The sequence below is a fragment of the Sander lucioperca genome, chromosome 18 (assembly GCF_008315115.2).
Source record: "Sander lucioperca isolate FBNREF2018 chromosome 18, SLUC_FBN_1.2, whole genome shotgun sequence".
NCBI classification, from domain to species: domain Eukaryota; kingdom Metazoa; phylum Chordata; class Actinopteri; order Perciformes; family Percidae; genus Sander; species Sander lucioperca.
In genome coordinates this window covers 2,189,047-2,211,578 of record NC_050190.1, presented here as the reverse complement: position 1 = coordinate 2,211,578, position 22,532 = coordinate 2,189,047, and the positions used below count along the sequence as shown (strand labels likewise).

At 40.4% G+C, this 22,532-nt stretch overlaps 2 protein-coding genes across 6 annotated transcripts in view; one reads left to right on the top strand and one right to left on the bottom strand.

Moving 5' to 3' along the window:
- adck1 (aarF domain containing kinase 1) overlaps nucleotides 1-22,532 on the top strand; it is a 153,756-nt gene that overhangs the window by 87,234 nt on the left and 43,990 nt on the right. For all 5 annotated transcript variants that reach the window (XM_035994714.1, XM_031280325.2, XM_031280326.2 and 2 more), the window contains 2 exons: nucleotides 3,818-4,021; nucleotides 21,978-22,136. In XM_035994714.1, coding sequence (XP_035850607.1) covers nucleotides 3,818-4,021; nucleotides 21,978-22,136 — 363 coding nt within the window. The remainder of the gene's footprint in view (nucleotides 1-3,817; nucleotides 4,022-21,977; nucleotides 22,137-22,532) is intronic.
- Nucleotides 19,636-22,532, bottom strand: part of LOC116036728 (uncharacterized protein C14orf93-like) — a 260,214-nt gene continuing 257,317 nt past the window's right edge. The window contains exons 2-3 of the mRNA XM_031280328.2: nucleotides 20,019-20,135; nucleotides 19,636-19,891 (exon numbers count right to left, since the gene is read on the bottom strand). Coding sequence (XP_031136188.1) covers nucleotides 19,670-19,891; nucleotides 20,019-20,135 — 339 coding nt within the window. The 3' untranslated portion in view covers nucleotides 19,636-19,669. The remainder of the gene's footprint in view (nucleotides 19,892-20,018; nucleotides 20,136-22,532) is intronic.

Below are 22,532 nucleotides of genomic sequence, written 5' to 3'. Positions count from 1 at the left end.
TAGTTTTTATAAAAAGGCTTCCTACTGCATCTTCAAGCACCAAGGCTCATCTGGTAATCTCTGGCGACTTCTTTCTGCCATTGCTTTGTCATCATTGCCCAGATGACACTCATGTCAAATGGTCCAGTGGGAGTGGGAGTGTGTGTGTGTGTGTGTGTGTGTGTGTGTGTGTGTGTGTGTGTGTGTGTGTGTGTGTGTGTGTGTGTGTGTGTGTGTGTGTGTGTGTGTGTGTGTGTGATAGTGCACCTTGGTCTTTTTTGGTGTGTAGTTGGGGTTACAGAGGTTAAAGGGAGCTAATTTCACGGCTTTTCATTTGTACTGGTCTCAGGAGATGAGCTCTCTATAAGCATTATCACTTCCAGCTGGTTCTAATGGGACAGACGGGACGGGGCCACATACCACACGCACACACACACACACACACACACACACACACACACACACCATCCAGGGCCTTTAATCAAAACAGTCTGTCATTTGATTATGTATCTCTGTTCTTAATGCACATTTTTAGATATATTTGATATAAATGTTGTGTTGTCAGTATTGTAGTAAGTAACGGTAAAGTCATATTTTGGTAACAGTATGACAACCTAAAATGGTTTTATTGCAATATTTGCATTACAATAGTTGTATGTTGATATTAATGAGGTAATTATGAGATAATAATGAGGTAATATTAAGTAGCTGTTTTCACTATATAATAGGCTACTTGCATTGAGGATGTTAACGTTAAGCTTTTAGCACTTTCATGGACTTTTCATCTTTTAGTTCTCACTATTCCTGGATGCTTACCTCCTCACTGGTGTCATTCCTGGAGAAACTGAGGTATACTTGGTTACATCCTCATTTATCTCCAAGATCAAGGGTGAGTTAGCCTCCATCGATCACCATTTTTATCCTTATGATTAATAAATCCTTTATAAAGCATGAAGTATAGTATAATAAAGAAATGAAAATGTCCAGACAGCATTACTTTTCTCAATTGATTATCACAAATTTAAATAATTCTAAGTTTCTGTTTAGCACAATTGATAAACTGGTTAATCCTCTTAGACCAATACCTTCTGAGCTCCATACTTCAGAGAAATGTAATGAATTTGCTTCATTCTTTAAATACAAAATTTCCAACATTAGGAATATTATTGTGGCTTTCTCTGCTGGTGGGCACTCAGTGCCGTGTTGCCTGCACTCTCTCCATCTTCCCGCCTATACAACACAGGGTTTCCCGGCAGAAAATGTGTTAGTTAAGGTGGTAGGTTTGCAATCTGACCGGGGGGGCACTAAATGACGGTAAATATCAAATTTTAATATATAATTAATACATCTCTGTAGTGCAGACTCTGTACTACACACTACACTACATATTAAATTTAAATAATAATAAATAACCAGCTTTTCAAAATAACAGTTGCAATGTGCAATTTTAAGCTCAAACTATTTTCAAAAACAGTGCTGTAACAATTTTACTGGCATTGCTCCCATTATCGTGACACGCTCTCTTCCACTTTGCCTGACAACTCTTCTCCAAAACTGCGCTGAGATAACAGAGCTCAGCCCATAGCTTCACACACTCCAGGAGATACTATGTGAAATAAAAACAGGACACGTAATTTCACTGTGTGTAACTACGCTAACTAACCGTGTATTGTGAACTGCGTGTAGTGATTAAAAAAAACGGACAACAGCTGTGTCTCAAAGACCTGGCAACAGCTGGGACGTTGAGAATCCACGCGCGAGAGGTGATGGATTTTTCCAGTCACTTCGTCATGTATTCACTTCGTTGAAACAAGAGAAGAAAGCCTCACTGATGTGAAGAACAGGACAGAGATACATATATAAATGTTCTCTGCCTGCCGTATGCCAACGCTCCGGTAAGTCCACTCACCCCGTCTCTGCCCGGGCATGCCCCAGCACATTTGTTGACAAACTCCGACACGCACGCGACGGTGAATTGGCGGTTGTTCTCACGGACACATGCGCGATATCAACTGGCTAGTTATCCAGACAGCGACAGACCACGGCTCTTTTTCTTTCTCTCATTTCGGCCGTGTGGCGCGCGTGCCTGCTCGCGGTGTGAAGCGCGTCCGCGCTATTGTCCGAGATGCACTTGACGGCCTTTTGTGCAGCGGATTTTTTATTTTTTATGACGACCTAGTTAAGGTAGGGTTCCCCAGCTTAGGCGGGCCGCCCGAGCTGCAAAGTGCTGCGGGAAACCCTGCAACATAGTGAACTACAAGAAGTGGTGCAGTAGTCACGTTTTGCAACATGTGCTCGTGATCTAATGCCTTAAGTTGTTCAAGAATGTTTTCAGCTGTTTGGTAGATGATGTCCTAATATTGTTAATACCTCCCTACTCTCTGGAATTTCCCCAAATGTTTCAAACATGCTTTACACCATGGTTGAAAAAGAGTAACCCAGATCCATTTGTTTATGAGAACTATAATAGACCAATCTCAAACCTTTCATTCCTGGGAATTTTTGTTTAAAAGCTTGTTTACAATTACCAATTACCATTACATATGTACAGTATCTGTCATATAACAATTTGTTCTGCCCTGGTCAGAGTTGTCAATGACTTTTAAATTAGCTCAGACAACCATAAACTTTCTATTCTCGTAATTCTCGACCTCAGTGACACAATGGACTATATAATTCTTCAGTGCCTTGAACGCTGTTTAGGCCTCAGAGGCACAGTTCTGAACTGGCTTACTTCTTACCTTACAGATAGATCTTTTTCTGTGTCTTTTGGCAACTTTGTAATCGATAAAGTCAGCATTCCATATGGTGTCCCACAAGGGTCAATTCTTGGTCCACTGCTATTTAACTTGTATATGCTCCCACTTAGGTCCATCATTCAGCAATACAACATTTCATATCACTCATGTGCTTTCTCACATTGAGAACTTGTGGGCCCTTCTTAAACATGAGATTTACAGTGAGGGAAGACAATGCACCTCATTGAACAGCATTTGGGAGGCTGTGGTTGCTGCTGCACAAAAAGTTGATCATCAACAGATCAAGAAACTAACAGATTCCATGGATGGAAGGCTCATGACAGTTATTGAAAAGAAGGGTGGCTATAATGGTCACTGAATATTACTTGAAATATCAGAAGTGTTTATTTGACCATTTTGAGTTTTATTCTTACTCTAAGAAATGAAAATAAACAAGTGAGATGGGAAAGTTTTAGTTTTTCATTTAGTTGCATAATAATTCTGCACACATAGATATTCTCCTGAGAAAGCCAAAAGTCACTTTTCCTTTGTTAAATATTCAGATTTGAGGTTTATTAACATTTCTGATTGACAGAGCAATGCATTTGTTACAATACAATACAATAAGTCCTCAGGAATACAACTTGCCTAATAATTTTGCACACAGTGTATATATATATACAGTTTTACAGATGTGCTGTATTAGAATAAGGGAATAAATTCTTTCCAATCTTCCCAAGCTCTTAAATGTGTAGTACACACAGATCTTTTCCCTCCTGTTCTTATTAGAACAACACTCTGAATCTCCTGCTTTGAATCAGTGTGTGGTTGAAAGTCACATTAAGCTGGTTGTACAAATGACCATTGCTGTCATTTTTATTAACAGGGCTGTCTCAGTAGACCTATTGAAATAAAACTTTCTGAACGATCCATCCTCAGGTCAAAATGTTAAAATTGCATGTCAGATATTTCATGTCAGAATGCCATGAGATCTGAATAGTGCACTATTTTAATGAACCCCACAGTCTTTCCTGCTGTCCTTGAGACTTTGTATCCTGTTTCTGACTTTTTCTTTTTTTTTCTTTGTCCATCACCTGTAGGTGCATCTGAGGTCGGCGGAACGTCTTCGAGACTTGTGCTGTGCCAACCGGGGTACTTTTATCAAGGTGGGCCAGCATCTCGGTGCTCTAGACTACTTGCTGCCTCAGGAGTACACATCCACACTGAAGGTGCTCCACAGCCGCGCTCCTCAAAGCAGCATGGAGGAGGTCAAGCAGGTCATTAGAGAAGACCTCAGTAAGGAGGTAAGTTCATATACTCAGTCTCTAATATAATGGTAACCGGTCGGATTCTGTTATTCAGGTGAGCACTAAACAGATTCTAGACAATCTTTGACTCTAAACATTACAGTGCTTATCTGTTTAAATTAATCTCTACCTGCTTTGGGGGTTAACATAATGAGATTTTCATTTTAGATACAACATTTATTGTTCTACACGGAAGGCACATCAGAGTAAGCGTGCCACAGAAAACGAGAAAAGAGAGAAGGTGCTGCCCCCAACAGCGCCTCTAGTGTCTCCTTTTTCCTCCCCACCTTCAATGGGTCTATTCCAGCTTCCTACATGATGTTGTATTTCTGATGTCGGTAATAGAGAAATATTAATCAGAGCGATTGTGTATGAGAGTGATGCTACAGTTTTAATGTTTAAGTGTGAGGACCAACTAAAAATGATGATGAAACACACGAGAAAACTAACTGCTCCATTTCACAGTGCAGCAGTGTTTGTATTGACTGACTGAGTTAAAGTTGAACAAAGATGAACTGTGACCTGCAAGTCTGCCGCAGCTTGCTGGAGATTGCAGCAAAACTGGAAATGCATGCTTAAATCCGTCCGTCATTAGGGCTTAAATAAAACTGAGTGAAACTTCTTTCTGCCATTGCTTTGTCATCATTGCCCAGATGACACTCATGTCAAATGGTCCAGTGGGAGAGTGTGTGTGTGTGTGTGTGTGTGTGTGTGTGTGTATGTGTGTGTGTGTGTGTGTGTGTGTGTGTGTGTGTGTGTGTGTGTGTGCGTGTGTGTGCGTGTGAGTTATTATTTCAGAATCAGAAAGGGCTTTATTGCCAAGTACGTTGCACATACAAGGAATTTGTCATGGTGTTGTTGGAGCATGTCACACATTCAAATATAAGAAGGATAAAAAGAATATAAACAATATAAGTATAAACATATACACAGTATGTATTAATAACGATAAAATAAATTTAAATAAATAGTAATAATAATAATAATAATAATTTGTAAAACTTGCGTTTAGTGTGTCTATACCTTTAGCATCAGCAGGCCCCATCCCCAGTAGTGTTTTGGTCCTGGCTGTAGCTGCACTGTTAACCTTGCCTTTAGCACTGAGTAAGATACATTTATTGAATAGATACAACATATTGCAACATGCAACAAGCAGTCCTTTTTGTGTTCTATACGCATTTTTGTGCTTGTATTTGAGCACAAATTGAGCACATACATTTTTCTGCATTTTTCCCGACAAATATTTACCTCAACTAAAACATTTTGCAGTAATGACTGTTGCCTTGTGTCCGCAGTGTGGATAGCATATTTCTTTGTCTGATTCTAAATCGTATTATTACTATTATTTTTTTATCAGATCTTTTCTGATTTAAATACTATTTTGGTTAAATTTGCTATATTACAAATAGGGCTGAAATGATTCCTCGAGTAACTCGAATAATTTGATTACTAAAAATCCTCGATGCAAAATGATTTGCCTCGAAGCTTCGTTTAATTAATGTTACCAGCGTTGTATTGCTCACGGTGTTTCCGCACGGAGGATTATTACTGTAGCACACCGGGCTGACGCTGCTGGCGACACATACCATGAAGACTACAAGATTACAAAATGAAGAAAGAGCGTAAGGGGCTAAGAGAAGAGACAGGCTGGAGAAAACGACAGAAAGTGTCCAAAGTTTGGAACCAGTTCAAACGTAATTAAAACGAAAACTCTGTACAGTATGTCTACTGCAAAATCGAACTCGCTTACCACAATAATAGCACAATGTCAATGCTTCAGCATCTCAACAGAAAACATTGAGTCTAACTTAATCATCCATTCCACGAAGCGGACCCGACAAAAGTAAATCACAGAGTCGTATGGACGATGATACTACACCAAACACAACGACTACCAAAATCAAAGACAAGAAAATACATAGTGGTGACCACAATTTGATCTAAAGATCTGGAAAAACAGCTGATTGTTGCGCACCATTTTCTCTCACTCTCTCTCTTCACAGAGAAACAGCTGATCAACGATCTACTAGCATAAGTGTAACAGAGCTGTGTGACATAGTAATCAAATATATAAATGAAAATAGGTTGAGTATAACTAATATTTACATATAGGCCTATATACAGATCAGTCTCAGCTTGAAACTTGTAGTTCTGAAAGTTAAGTTGCACAACTTAAGGTAATGTTTAGTTTGAGGTTGTTTTCTTTAAAAACAATGTAATATGGCACTTGATGCACTTAATATGTTCAGTTTTTTGAGATAATATTGTAAGCAATGTAGACAATAAAAATGTTGCTTTTTCCGAAAATTAAATCAAACTATAGTATATTATTGCTCTTCAATAAAACAAAAGTATTGCTTATCCGATTACTCGATTAATTGATGGAATAATCGGTAGAATACTCAATTACTAAAATAATCGATAGCTGAAGCCCTAATTACAAACAATGTTTTTGTAGAAAAACTGATAAATTATGTTTAACTATTTATCTGTCAGAAAGTCAGAAAAATATCAAATCTAGCCATTGTCTGAGGCAACTTAAACCTGAACTTAATTTCTCCATACAGTGGCATTGAACTTAAAACTGTGTGGCATTGAACTGAAAATATTTATGTTCAATGTTTTATTATGTGTTGAAGTTAAGTTGTTAAGTAATTTCAGGTGCTATAGAGATTTGCAAAAAAGAAGAATTCTTTTTTACTAATTCAATTATGTTGGGGCTTCATCAGTTGAATACTCAAAGTGAATGCCCAAGCACTCACGGCTGATTCATGTATAGCCTAGACAAAACATATACTGTAATGTTAAATGTATGCTTTCTATTTAGTTTTTTATTGGATTTGGTTATCTTTGTATTTCTTTGGGTTTATAGTTTGATTGTTTGATTTGGATTGTGGTTTATGGCAGGCTCACAGTTTGCTCTAGTCTAGTTAGTCTCTGAAGGTAAGCGCATGTGCTTGTCCCTGCACGTGTGCTTCGCAGCAAGCAGGAAGAAGGGCAAATAAAGCAGGAGTGGATATGTCTGACATTCTGTCCCCATTTCATTTCATAACCAAGCCATACTCCTAATGCAGCTGATAATGCTGCTGTTAGTACAAAGCATGGAGTTTGCTTTCAAACTAGTTGTTATGACAGCCTTTTAGAGGCTGCTGGAGGCAAGGCATTGTGCTGTCATTCTCAGATAGAGTACATTGGTCTTTTCCCTCGACTGCATACTCCCCAGTGTTGTCTGTATGGGTGTGTGTGTTAATGAAATGGTTTGGTATACGTAGTTCAAACATTACATGAGCAAATTCAGGAACAGTGAACAAATTGCTCCCCACACGACACAGACCCAGTCTGCGCAGCAGTATGCAGTTTATAACCAAAGTACCTAATCTTTAATTCTGGGTGTATTGACCATTTTGGCTAGTTTTGCAAATCATTGATTGTGTTGTGGATATATTGTTCTGTGGCAATGTTTGCTTTTTATATGATGATGTTGTGGATTTCTCTATGTACGACTTACTTAACTTAATGAATTATTCAAGGAGATCAAGATGGTGATATAATAAGGACCTTTATTTCAAACAAAAGCTCCTGAGTTACTCTGCAGAGTATCACAAAAGACATTCTAAAATTCACTAGAATTAAGTTAATCTGTGTGTGATTTAGGGCTGAACGATTTGGGGAAAAAAATCTTATTGCGATTTTCCTGCCGGATATTCCGATTCAATTTCTTTTTTAGCCACATATTGCACCTTCTACGATCATGTTAAATAAAGTAATAAAAAATAAATTAAGGATCCACTAAAAATAGACATTTCTGTAAACAATCTGGGATATGTAACATTATTCCAGCATTTATCTTATGAGAAAAAAGGTAAATATAATAATAAAAAAAGAGGAATAAGAAATGTTAAATCATTCAACTAAATATTTCACATTCGAATAATTGCGGTCTTCAGGATTAGCTAATCACATTCTTTCAATTAGCGTTTTCAATTTGAAAACGATTAATCGTTAAGCCCTAGTGTGATTGAAGGGGCAAACACAGGAGATACTGAACAAAGCAGGAAGTGGCCAGATAACAACAAAAATATCGTAAAATGGCCTCTAAATTTTTTCTTGTAATTTGCAATCACAACTAAGGCTGAAGACCCTTCCAAAATATGAAAGGCTTGTGACTAACTTTGGGTCAAAGCAGGCTGCAGCAGTTTTTGTTTTTCTTGTAAATTTCTTCTCATTGACATACACAGAACATACTCAAGACTTTTAAGTTAAAATTTAAAGTTTAAAGATCTAGAAATTACAAAAAAACTCCTATCTTTTCAATTTGTTGTGTCAAATGTGTAATTCAGTAATTTTTACACATTTATATATTGCCAATTATCTATCTTACAATTGATCACATTGGTACAGAAAAAGCACCAAACAGGATTCACTGCCTAAGACTCCCCCCCCCATCATATATATATATATATATATATATATATATATATATATATATATATATATATATTATCATTATGGTTTTATTGCATAATTTGAATAAACATTATTAAATTTCACCGAAAATTTATTTTTATATTATTTCAGGTGACAAAAAAATCAATTGATCGATTTATTGATTTTCTGGCAAACTTGTACAGATTCTGCTCAGGCCTTTCCAAAGAAAACTCCTTTCACAATGACTGTATGAGAAATGTATGTATAGTGTGGAAAAGTCATTTTCAGCCAAAAATTGACTGCTACATTTTGATTCTCTGATATGCCTTTCAGTTCAGTGTACACCATGAATGTTCACTCACAGCCTTTGAGGTCCAATTGTTGAATTCTCAGCTTTTCTGTCTGCCATTAGGTTCGGATTCTCAATATCTGATTTCTGATAGGACACATTTTCATACTTAAGGGGTAAAAGAAGCAGGTCTCAATGAGTCATCGACAAACAGGTGGTATATTTCTGTAAATGCAAATATATATATATATATATATATATATATATATATATATAGAGAGAGAGAGAGAGAGAGAGAGAGCACTTCCACAGTCAACTCAAATTGCTCCCCTGTAATTCAAAGACTTTTCTCTTCTTTCTTATTAATGTTTTTTTAATTAAGGTATGCATTCAGTTTGATTTCTTCCTGTATCTGTGGGGGATGTCATTATCCTTGAAAAGATGGTAATATAACCCCTCTGTCTACAAAGAGGGCAGCAGAATGAATCAGTCCTCCTCCGTCATGGAGTGGCAGGAGAAGAAGTGACACTGATGAGCACTGCCAGGCAGCTCTGGAGTCAGGGGAGCAGCTTTAGCATATTTTCCGTTTGGCTTCTTTTTTAACACGTGTATGCATTCTCATGTTGGATATTGCCGAGTAATGAGTTGTGCCATGCTGTTTTCAGCACCATTTGTGACATATGCATTCACACTGTGCATGGTTTTGGAGAGCAGAGAGAGTGAAACTGCTGAAAGGCCAGCTTGTGCAATATGTCGTTTTACCAAAGATAATCTGTTTCCTGGCCAAATATTACATGCAGTTGGTGCTATGGCAAAACAAAAGTGCATCATGCATCATGGGTACTTGGGATTTTGTCAAGGCAGGCTGGCATAAGTGCACATAGAGATTCAGGCACTTCACTGGCTGTGTCTCAATTGTTTTTGTGAGTAACTAACTTGAGTACTCTACAGTATATAATTCAATGTGAGTACACAAATGTTGAAATGACTGAAAATGCCCGTAGTAGCCATGATAAATTAGCCTGAAGCTCAACTCGGCGTCCTTTGGGGCTCTAAGTCTGTCTCTATCTTTCAAATACATCTCCATATTTACCAGGGTTTTATTACGTCTCTGGTCATGCAACTGTTTAGAAACATGCCACGGTTTTTTAGGTCGGGTAGAATCTAGCTCCGTTGATCCCGTTTGTTTGTTTTCTGCTTCCATGGCTATAGCGTGCTGGGTTTGCATTTTTACAGGTATATCTGCCAACCCGGCTGGGCTGTCAAAATGGGCAGTTGATACCAACACACAGGCCAAAACACAAACAGACATTCCGTCACAGAACAGAAATTTCAAAAGAGAAAATGCTGGCTTTAGCATTGTAGTCACAAAAGATAGTATTTCAACTTAGCATGTTTCCTTAATATCTGATGACATATTGTGGTTATTTTTGGATTTCATACAGTAAATATATTACATATTTCACCTTTAAGTTGTTTTATAATGTTACAACCATAAGTGACAAAGGTACGCAGTTAACTGGGTTCCCCTTCTCAATTCACTCTCAACTCACCTCGGCCGAAGCGTTCTTCACGGCTATCGACCTGTGTAACGGTATATGGCAATTCATATACTGTAATATGGGAAATAAAAAACGGTATACCGGTTAAGACGGTATACTGCCCAGCACTATTCACAGTAGTAAAACAGATTTTATTCTGATCCAAAGACTTTTTCTATGAGAGAAAGGATACTATGTCCTGGAATGTAATTGTAAGACATATGATGCTTTTAAGAAACAATTGCAAATAAAGCAAACTGTACAAGAAACTACACGCTGTATTCACTTAAGTAACGCTACTGTTCACAATTTTTTCTAACTGTTTCAGCATAATCTGTCCCCCCAAAATCTTCAGCGGAAACACTGATTTACAAGGTAGCACAGTACAAACATTAAACATTAAAATCAGTTCTAAACTTAACTTTTGAGTAAGTTATTGTTCCAACACAGACTAATTAAGGCCAGGCAAAAAATATAAATAAATATTATAGTGGGAATAATGGGATGGGTCAACCTATACTAAATCTTCTCATTTTACATTTTGCTTAATGAACATCTCCACAGCAGTTATTCCATCATCACTTTATATGATACATTTGTTGAGTTTCATTGACACTATCTTACCAGGGTTGGGAGTAATTAGTGGATGAAAACTGTTTTTCTGTCAGAGGGGAGAAACCAAGAACTGTAGGGAGTGTGACATGACTCTGCATCAATCAAAACAGAAGAAGATCGGAAAACAAGGAGGCTTCTTGATCAAATCTGATCAAATATTTAAAGAGAGGTCCCTCTGCAGTTGTGCTGTACATTAATACAGTTGGACAGAGATGTTAGAGTGGGAACTTTGATTTCCTCTCTTCACTAAAGCAATCTCTCTCACTTATTGTCTTCTGTGCTGTAATGAGTAATGTGTCTTCATCCAGCTGGGGCTGTGGCCGGTTGCCAGCATCCAAAATGGCCACCTTGCTTGCTGACACAGACACCGATGTGTTGCTATCCAACTGAGAGGCCTCAGGGGCCATTTTATTTGTGCCATAACTCATTTCAGGAAACATATGTCACTGCGGGTCTACTTTCTGGGAGCGGAGCCCATGCGCATACATTACCATGTTTATTAACTCCACAGCTGACATTAACATAAGCAGTTGTAAGATAGTGTTTGAATCAGAGGCTACAGGCCAAGGCACTGGTGACACAGCTACGACTATGAACACAGCAAACATGACAAAGCGGTTTGACTATTAGTGCCAACCTTCCTCTTTTAACAGTATCTAAAAGTTATCCAAATAAAAAAAATTGTTCATGTTTAAATTTCACTGGGATTTCTCAGATTTCACGCTGCTGCGTAAAGTGACAGGCCCAACTGAGAAATTACACGTATCCTTAACCCGTGAAAGCAGTCTTTGCATGTCAGATCCCACTGGATGCTCATCATTGTAGTATGTAGACACTGGTGAGTGCAGACAATTTCATTCCATTTAGCATATTTGCATAATGAATAACTCAGCTGTTCCCACACAGGATCCTGTGCTGCTTTCGTAATTTATCATCTGGTGGCATCTTCTACAGGGCTCATGTTCAGCCTCTACCTGATGGGCCAACATTGTGTTCAAATTAGCCTCTTTTTATGTTTCACTAGGTACAAACAGCAGGGGAATTCCCCCCCACGGTACAGTTTGAAGAATGAATATGAAAGAAGTCTTTCTCCCAGCCAAATCCAACACAAGCTAAGCATGTTGAATACTACAATGCAGTAGATGAGGTAGAATGAAGCCAAGACAGTATAATGCATTTAAAGGCATTTGGTTGGGTGAAGAAATTCTAGGTGGCTACATCTGCTCCATGGTATAATAGCCCCCAACACGCAAATTAAAGCAAGCATCGAGAAAACTTAAAAGGAAATGGTGTTCCAAACTAAATCTTATTTAGTCCGCCAAGATTGTTTTTTTTGTGATTAACAATTTTTTTTCTTGCAAAATGAACACATCTCCCCCTTTGTCATCACCACCCACCCAGATAAAAATCAAAAAAAGATGACATAGTAACTACAATACAAGACAATTCAAGAAAATAGTAACAAAATAGACATTAAACCAAATAAACATATGTATAATGACAACACCATAAGCCCATCATACACGTCTCTTCCCAGCACAAAGCTTCTTAGGAGCCCTCCAGAAAGCTCCGGTACTTTCCCCATTTTATAGTATAGACATCCAATCTGGCAAACCGTTTATATGACATTTTTTCAAACGCCACAACCCTAGCCATTGCACAAGCGCACTCCTGGATTGACGGCACCCCTTCATTCTTTCATTCTCTTAAAATAATCTGTCTGGCTATCATTAAACTAGTCTGGACCCAGTTTCTTATGTGCTTATCCATCCCGCTTAGGATTGACCCATCTCCCAGAAGAAACAATCTTGGGCTGAATGGAACCTGGGTCCCTTCAATCCGATGTTATCATGTATCCCGGTCCAAAATTCCTGGACCTTTTCACAGGAACATAGGACATGAAGGCTGTCTTACATTTCCAATAATTTTGTGTGTATTTTAATCCAAATAGAAGCAATGCATAATCTTGAAGTGAATGAGGCACACCCTCACACCGTGTGACATAGTTTTAATATTCCTACAGATTCCGTTCCACTCCTCATCATCCAGTGTAATACTCAGATCCCTTTCCTATGTCTTTTTGAGGGCTGTCCAGGCTCCATCTCCCAGGTTCTGCATACGCATAGAATAATACCCAAAAGCCTCATGACCTTTTCCATATTTCAACAACACCTTATCTAAACATTCTGGTGTCTTCGGGGCTGAAACACTGGATCCAAAAATCCCCACTAGCAGATGGCAAAAAGAATTGAGACCTAGAGATTCCAAATTGCTGTACCACACCATGAAAGGATTTCAATATGCCACCGTGATACAGATCCCCCAGTGCGACAATTCCCTTTTTCCAACCAATCCCTCCAAAAAAGGGGAAATCTTGGCAAGATAGTCTTAAAACAAGAGCAGGCAGCAACCAGCGGATTACGCTGCATCACAGAGCTATTTGGAATTTGGTCACAAACATCAGAGTCTCTTGCTGTTCCTTGAATTTGTCGATTTCTACATACTACATAACACTTACTACTACATAAAGGCGATACAATGTGTGGGCCTAAGTAGAAGCTTCAGGCTGCCTTCTTGTTTAGTTAACAGGTTTGTATCCATGAGGCAGGGCAGCCTCAGTGCGGTGTAGAGGTTCCAAAGCATACAATAAGACTGTTCTAATGACTTCAGGTCCCTGGGGAAGCCTCTTTAACCTTCAAACCTACACACTAATTGATGTGTGTGTGTTCTGTGTGTCCACAGAGATGAGTGGAGGCTAATGAGGGACTACCTCTGCTCAAAGGGCACACTGGGTGCTTAATGCTCAGTGCTGTGATAGAGGTTTGTGGGTGGGCAGAGTGTATCAAAAGGCAAGAGCATATTTACAGTAGCTGCATCAAATCCTGAGCCTGTCTCTGTATGTTAAGATTATGATATGATCTAAAGTCCTTTTCTGACTATCTAACATGGTGTTTTTCCTCTCTATAAGCACTGTCATGGGCTTGTTTTGTTTGGTTTCAAAGTCAAATACCATTTCCTTTGTTTTGTTCACATTTTGTCCAGAAAATTACTGTTATAGCACAAAAGAAGCTCATCAGCAGATTTCATTGTGATCGCTACAGTTACTCCTATGGTTATTGTATAGAGTGAATGTGAATGTAAATGGACTGCATTTATATAGCATTTTCTAGTCTTACTGACTACTCTAAGCTCTTTACATAGTACAGGCACTATTCACACACTGGTGGCTAAGGCTGCCATACAAGGTGCCACCTGCTCATCAGATAAACATTCACACATATTCCCACCAAGGTTATTATAGTTTTAATTAGTTTTTAAAGCATGTTTGCTAGTTTAGTTTAGTTTTTATTAGTTTTAGTCTTTTTTTGTAAATATGGGTTATTTGTCGGGGGATTCAAAAAAGTCAGAAAAAGTATTGTTTAATAATAACTCAACAAAAACATCATACAATTTTAGAAATATGTATTCACAATATATTCAACAATAACACCAGTACATAAAATGTAGCCTACATATGGTCATAAATATGTAAACAGTCTACACAAGACGCCGCAGTAAGTGCAAAATGTGTAAATCTATTTAAATGTGTAAAGATTTCAACGGGTGAGATAAAAAATTAATCGCGAAATATTTGGAACATAAAGGGTGGATGAATTTCAGCATTCTAATATGGTAATTACCAATTTTAAATTCCAAGAAGTTGCAGGGTACCGAAGGGCCCGAAGGCCTGCAGTCTCTGCCGTGAAAGAGCGGGTTCTCCAAAGCAGTTTGGAGAAGACATGGAGAAGGACTTTCGGTCGGCACCAAGGTGCTTCTGGAAAACCGTTCGCCACCTCAGGAGGGGGAAGCGGGGAACCATCCAAGCTGCGTACAGTAAGGATGGGACACTGTTGACCTCAACTGAGGAGGTAATAGGGTGGTGGAAGGAGCACTTTGAGGAACTCCTAAATCCAGCTAATACTATGTTAGAGGCAGAGCTGGAGGATGATGGGGGATTGTCGTCAATTTCCCTGGTGGAAGTCGCTGAGGTAGTCAAACAACATCACAGTGGCAAAGCCCCGGGGATTTATGAGATCCGTCCAGAAATGCTGAAAGCTCTGGGTGTGGAGGGGCTGTCTTTGATGGCACACCTCTTCAACATTGCGTGGAAGTTTGGGACAGTGCCTAAGGATTGGCAGACTGGGGGCGGTATTACATTCAATTCATCGCACCGTTGTGACGAAAAGAGAGCTGAGCCAGAAGGCAAACGGCACGGAACACACCGAACAGACTCGAGTCACTGACCTCGCCAGACTGTCCGACGGCCGATTATCGGCTTGGTGTGTCTCGAGCTTTAGAGATAGGGTGAGAAGCTCAGTCATCCGTGAGGAACTCGGAGTAGAGCCACTGCTCCTTTGCGTCGAAAGGAGCCAGTTGAGGTGGTTTGGGCATCTGGTAAGGATGCCCCCTGGGCGCCTCCCTAGGGGGTGTTCCAGGCCCATCCAACTTGGAGGAGGCCTCAGGGAAGACCCAGGAATAGGTGTTTTTTTGTTATTTAAGATAAAATACAATGTCAGTGTTAGAGTGCCTTTGTGCCTCTTAACATACACAAAATGCAATTAATATGTCTGTGCCACATGAACAGGGCCCTTACGTGTCAACAAGATGCGTTTTCAACTCAGACATTGTTTAAATTCACCTACCCTGGTCCCTGTCTATGTCTATGGCTATGTCATCCAGTTACTGAAGGCTAGCTTTATCTTGCGCTTGGAGCAGCAAGTTCATCTGCCTGTTGCCCCTCTGTCTCGTTCTTTCCAACTCTTGTGAGGCTAGTTCTTCGTCTGTATACTCGGGTTCGGAAATAAATAAGGACGACCATCAAACTCAAAAGGCTCTTCCGTGTGTTGTATATCTGCTATATTCTCCATAGTTACGTTACTCTAAGCTTCTTCCCTTGTAAACAACTCCACTCTTCACACACTACGCTCCGATCTGCACACTACTGTTTACCTTTTCCTGCTACAACTGAATTCCCAGGAGACAGCGCAATGCTACAGCTAAGCATCAGTAACGCTACTACTGTGCAAGCCACAGACATTGTTTATACCGTTTCCATGTAGTTACATAGTCACTGATATGGTCATAACCACTACAGTGCTCAATTACCTATTTTTTGAGGGGGAAATAAACTAAACTTTTTGCTGCGAAGGCATAATCTGTCCTCTGGAGGACATCCACCAGACCACCGGGCGGGAGGGGGATTCTTTCCGCTGCGGGAGGGGGACGAAGGCTGCTTGCCTGGCTAAGGGAACTAGCTACCACTCAGATCGACACTGACAAGCCTCCTACCTACCAACACCAGATCGATCACACACAAAATGGATGAGCTACAAATACACACGGAACTGCTGCGTGATGATTTTTTACAACAGCCTGGCTGAACACATTTATCACGGATGGCAGATAGCAGCTAACAGCTAACAGCCAGCAGCTAGCAGCTAGCAGCTAGCAGCTAACAGGCCAAGCTACCCACCGGCAGGATCAAGACAGGGTAGGTAAATTTAAACAATGTCTGAGTTGAAAACGCATCTTGTTGACACGTAAGGGCCCTGTTCATGTGGCACAGACATATTAATTGCACTTTGTGTCTGTTAAGGGGCACAAAGGCACTCTAAAACTTGACCCGACAACTGCCGTTTTAGCTCAGGGGATGCTTGTACATGTAGCTGCAGCTTCTCCGTTTTTCCTGCACTGATTCGGGTCGGGTTTTTTTCTATCGAAAGTACTCGCGTAGCTATAGCGATCAACATTAACGTAAAAATTGGCCGGAACTCTCCTTGAAGTGTACTAGATCTGACAGCTATGGGGAGATATTGTTACTCAGTTGTCTGTGGATGGTAGGATTAATTGGCCAATTAATGAGTAATTAGAATTTTTTTAGAGAATAATTTGAATAGGTTCTTGGTTTCATGTAGTGAGACTTGTGGGTTCTGTAAGTGAAGTATGATGTTGTCTGTGTATAAACCTATTTTATGATTTATCGTAGTGGATTGTACACCTGTAATGTGATTATTTGGGTGAGAAAAATCCAAAATATTTTTGCCATAATACTTTAAACTTTTAAAAGTGTAAACATGTAGACACGTAGAAAGCGATCTTTTAATCTGCTCTGTCCAGTCCGCTCATCCACTGCCATTATGTTTTACACGAGCACAGCATGCTAGATCGGCTAATAGCACTGGTGACAAGCTAAAACAAAAGCTGTCTGTACGAAGTCTGTTTTGAAGAACTGTTTATCTTAGTTTGTCACGTATCTTAAAATTTGGCGAATTTTTGTAAACTTACCTCTTTGAGCATGAATCCACAACTTAACTATTATGCACGTCAATGACGTGACACCATCGGACCTCAGCAAAGCGAGCGGGACAGAGGACAGGAGGAATAGCTGATACTGACTGATTTCAAATAAATCTCTTAAATCTTCATTCTTTCCCCACTTCACTCAGAATTTTTTTAATAATTGTTTAATTGTTTGAAATGATCCTGATGCCAATATTTGTAATGTAGCAAGGAGTTTAACAACTGCTGGAATGGAATGTGAACGCTGAGTCGGAGATTCGATGTCATCTTTGATTTCTTCCAGTAACTGTAATATTGCATGGCTGCTTAATCTGTAACGCTTAATGATTTCATGTTCACTCAACTGAAAAAGTGTGATCCTTGTGGCAAAAATCTTTTCAGCTCATCTTCTTGGCCTATGTCTTCGTCTTGCTCGGATTACTGGTGCCATTTCACTAGGAGGCATATGCGAGGAAACCCGCTTCCAGGTTTACACCTGCTTTTAAGAGGCGGAGAATTTTCACCACAAAATAGAGGCGCGCTTTCAGGGACGTTTTTTGTACATACCGCAGAATACATAATCAGGCGCACTTTACGCTTCCCCTCCCATCTCTTTATGGGAAACTCCCACTTTCCCCTTGACCCTCCCGTGAATGCATATGCATGGCACGGAAAAGCGCAATTTGCCATTTTCAGTTCCCGCGACAGGCAGTCTGCGCTTTTACCTCAGTGTGGCCTATTTGTACATACCTCGGCATGCTTTTACGTTGCGTTAAAAATACGCCTGAAGTGGGCGTAAAAGCGTTAGTATATCTGGCCATCAGTTTCCTGTTCTTAGCTGGACAGGAGGCGTTTTTATGGGTCCCACTGCAGTTCTAGGCATGACCCGCCCTATGAAGCCGCCCGATTGGTTGAGGTTAGGCATTGACCTTGAGTAGTTAAGGTTAGGATAGTTGATTGGTCAGGGGATAAGACCTGGACAAATTGGGTTCCGTTACCTCACACGAGCATTGGACACCTGGCCAATCGTAGCTCGTCAATGCTGTTGAAGGGTGGGTCTTGCCTAGAGCTGCAGTGGGTTCTATAATAACGCTGACAGGAGTGGTACCTGGTGTGGTCTTCTGCTGCTTTAGCCCATCTGTTTCAAAGTTTAACCTGAACAACTTTAACCATAATCTCCATATTTTCCATGAATGCCATTGCCTTTCTGGGGCCTCAAATGTCTTAACTCCATCCTTGGGGTCCATTTTAAGTTTGGCAGGATACAGGATTTTTTTTTTATGTCACCTCTCTCTCATTAAGCCTTTTCTTACACTCCTTGAACCTGTCACTCTTCATCAGTGTGTCTTTGTTGAGTAATCCAGGAAAAGCATTGTGTTGTTGCTCTGCCAATTCTGCTTGCCCTTGCCTCTTGCCGCCCGCAACACCAGATCCCTTTCCAATGATCTAAGGAATCTCGCCAGAATGGTCCTGGTTCGGCCCCCCACCTGGGGCTGCTGGCCAGCAATTCTGTGTGCACGCTCAATCTCAATTTCTCCCTCAATCTCTCTCTCTCCCGAATAAGTTCACCCAAAAACTTCACTCTATCACCTCCTTCCTTACCCTCACAGATGCCCACAAAACGCACATTATTGCTTTGGGATCGATTTTCAAAATCTTAAATTTTTTTCCCAGAGCATGTCGACCTCTGTCTTTCCCTCTCGGCGGCCTCAAAATGTATTACTTACAAATGTTTTGTCATGTCGTTAGCCTGTTGCTTTTCTGCTACGGTCACAGCAGCAGCGCCATCTTGCAGTAGCATGTTGACTGTAACCAATGTAGTCTGGCTTACTGATGTACAGTGGGGTTATAGAACCTTGTCGTGTTATTCATACAATAACGAGCATGAGTCAATTGTTAACTAACTACCACTTTATTGTAAGCGCATCAGCATCTCAACAGCACATTTACAATCCTGTGTTAACTCTCTTAAGTGTCCCCCTATGCACAACTCCCCTTCATATATGTTCCTATCACATTAAGTCTCCTTTTGATACAACTGACTACATCGGAATACATGTGTCATTATGTGATGTATTACAATATTACATGCAATAATACCACATCCCCCCTTTCTAGCGAAAAAAGGGTAGACTGTCTTTGACTTGTCAGACCTTAGAGGATTTTTCTGCCTCCTTTGTCCAAACAGTGTAAACTCAGGCACTAGAGTAATTCCTACAAACAAAATACTGTGAAATTCTCCTCAAAACTGAATCCCATTAACAAAAACTTAATTAACACTGCATGAAAAGTGGGATTTTCGTCCCCGTAAACGCCCGGAAATCTCCCTATTTTCGGCAGTTAACGACAATTTACAGCCTGTGAACGTCACGTTCGTCTTTGCCACATATTGACAGAAACAAACCATGACGTATGTGGAGAGCTCCTGTCTGAATTCGGTCCATTTTGCAGACTTCAGTGGTGTGTTGCCCTGTACTTCGGAATCGCCTCTAATCTCGACTGCAGCGTGGCACAGAGCTCGGTGAGCTCCTGGCTGCAAAAGGACAGAGGTCGCACAATCCATCCAGACACCCCGCCAATAATGCTGTCTTCCTCATCAGACATCAGGTCTATGGTGGCGCACTTCCAAAGGTCCACCTCATCCTCAACTAGCACACTCTGTCTCGCTTCCAGCAGCTGTAAAAACAATCAATAAAGACAATCAGTACTGCGTGATGCACTGCGTATGGACACAACACATCTACTAATGCACCTGAAAAATAGTCACATTGACCAAAAACGGATCTAATCTAATAGGTCTTACCCTCTTTCTTCTCGATCGACTCTGAGCTGAACTCTTCACAGCTTCCGCCTGCAATGCAAGATCTGGTTGTTTGTACCTGAAGCTCCTGCGTACTGTCTCGTAATGTCTTACAGGCAGCTGGAAAAGGTTAGTCTGTGAAAACAAAATGTACGGTTAAGATCGGTATCTATTAACGTATCTATTTCCGTATACAGCAGAATTAAAGCATATTCTTAAATCTTACCCTTGCTCCGGTTCGTAGCACCTACAATTTGTCTCGGAGTTGTGAAGACGATGTACTGCTTCCTGTAAATTACAAGACCAAAAAAATACACTTTTATAAAGCAACTTACACTGGTTCTGCTCACTTGTTCTTTTACAAGGCTACTAGGTTACTTTTGGCTTGGGTTACTTAAAAAAAAAAGCTTTGCATTTAGGCTACTTTTAGCTTAGCTAGCAGTCACCGAACATATTCTTATTATTATATCTTGGGATTGTGCACCTCGTCTTCTCTTCTTAGAGTTAGTCTCTTCCACACAGTTTTTCGACTCCAAAGCAGCCAACCTATCCTCTATGGACAGCAACCTGGAGTTTACTACGGTGAACTGCTCATTCACATCGGTAGCATGCAGAGTACCCTGATTTGCATTTGAATAGCTCACAGCATTTTCATTTACATGTTAAAGCCTCCCCTAGAATTAGGTGGAGGGGGGTCATGGGGGGACAACTGCCAAGCAAGGCCCACGTCATTTTCCGACAATTCACGGCAGTTTTCGGTGTTGCCTGCAAATTGCCGCGTGCAGTCGTAAACCTGAACTTCCACGACAATCTACAGTGCCGCTTACTGACGAAAATCCCACTTTTCATGCAGTGTGATACTCTTTTTATTTTTCACTTTTTCCAGTTTACAGGTTACGTCTTCCAGGTGGAACAGTGGCTCTACCAGATCTAGTTCTCTGCAGGTGGAAGTTGAAGTGTCACAGCAAGTGTCAAGGGAACCTGCTCAAGAGTTGCCTCTGACATTTGCTGTGTTGGAGGAACTCTGTCGTGTGTCAGGCGTTCACCTTCCCTTCCGCTATTTATCTATTTTGCAGAGGTTCCGTCGCCGCATCCAGAGCTTAGCACCAGCCAAGACGATTGTGATTGGTTTAAAGAAATACAAACATCCCAGAGCGTTTTTTACAGTATACTATAATGTTGACTCGTGCAGCCAGACCCTGCTCCAGCGCTGAGACAGCACTGTGAAGATGTCTGTTAATGTGAGACTACATGACGAGTTGTACTGATGGACTTAGTGCTGTGGAAATGTACAATATACTGAAATACATTATACAGTACAAGAGGACAGGTAAACACAGAGGACGTGTTGAGCTTCTATTAACAGCTAATTAAAACAGATGAGAACACTAAACAGGGAGGCTTCTTACTAAATGATGATAAAGGATACTTATAACAGTTAATGGCCTATCTCTCTAATATAAGCCTGTCTCAGATAAAGGCCCGGCAGTTGAGGTAAATAAAGACCACTATTTGAGAATTCACAGTAGTTATAGTGTCAGTAAAAAAGAAATCCTATTGCGCCTCTTGTGCTACCTCCTCTTGGTCTCAGTCAGTTTGGTTTCAGGTCAGTAGTCTCAAACACAGGCCTAATACAACCATCATCATTACATTATTGCACATCAATCAGCTCCCCTTGCTTCAGTTGATTTGGTGTGTTATTGCCATGGCATAACAAATCCATACTTGGCCATAGCAGAAATGGAGATAATTAATCCCACATGTGAACCTCTGTAATGTGTTTAACCTCTTTAATTTGTACAATATCTAATAATAGCTTGTAAATCAAGATGATCAGATTGATGATCAGACTCCTATCCCACTCCCAACTCCACACACCCCTTTCCATCCCATCTTCTTTATCATTCTGTTTACTCTGTGCTCTGCACTCTTTTCTTCTTCATTCCTATGTCTCTCCTGCAGCTGTCAGAGTTATTTGTCTCCTTTGAAGAGAAGCCTCAGGGTGCAGCCTCCTTAGCTCAGGTCCACAAGGCAGTGCTGCATGACGGGAGGACAGTGGCCATCAAGGTCCAACACCCCAAAGTCCAGAGACAGATGTCCAGGGACATAGCGGTGATGGAGGTGAGTCTGTGTCTTTTGAAGTGAAGAAGTGTTGGAACACAGTCTTGTCAAACACTGGCCTCAAATATGATGTATGTTATTTTCCTTTAATGACCTAACCATGCAACTTTTGGAGAAACGCAACCATGTTTTATGCTGTGGTGGCCAGTCATGTAAGTGTGGATCAGAGTGTTTTGAGGCAATGTGAGAGTCAGGAAACAGGAAACATCACTGCCTCTATCGCTGCCACAAGAAAGTTTTAAAACACCAAAGCACTGAACTGCCCAGGAGTTTGTGGAACAGCCGACTGTTTCCTCAGTCCCTCCGTCTCTTTTCTTACTCTCTTTCTCCGGGAAATTAAGCTTCCTTCAAGTGTGGTCGGAAATGCTGAGATCTATAAACGATCTGACGGAAAAC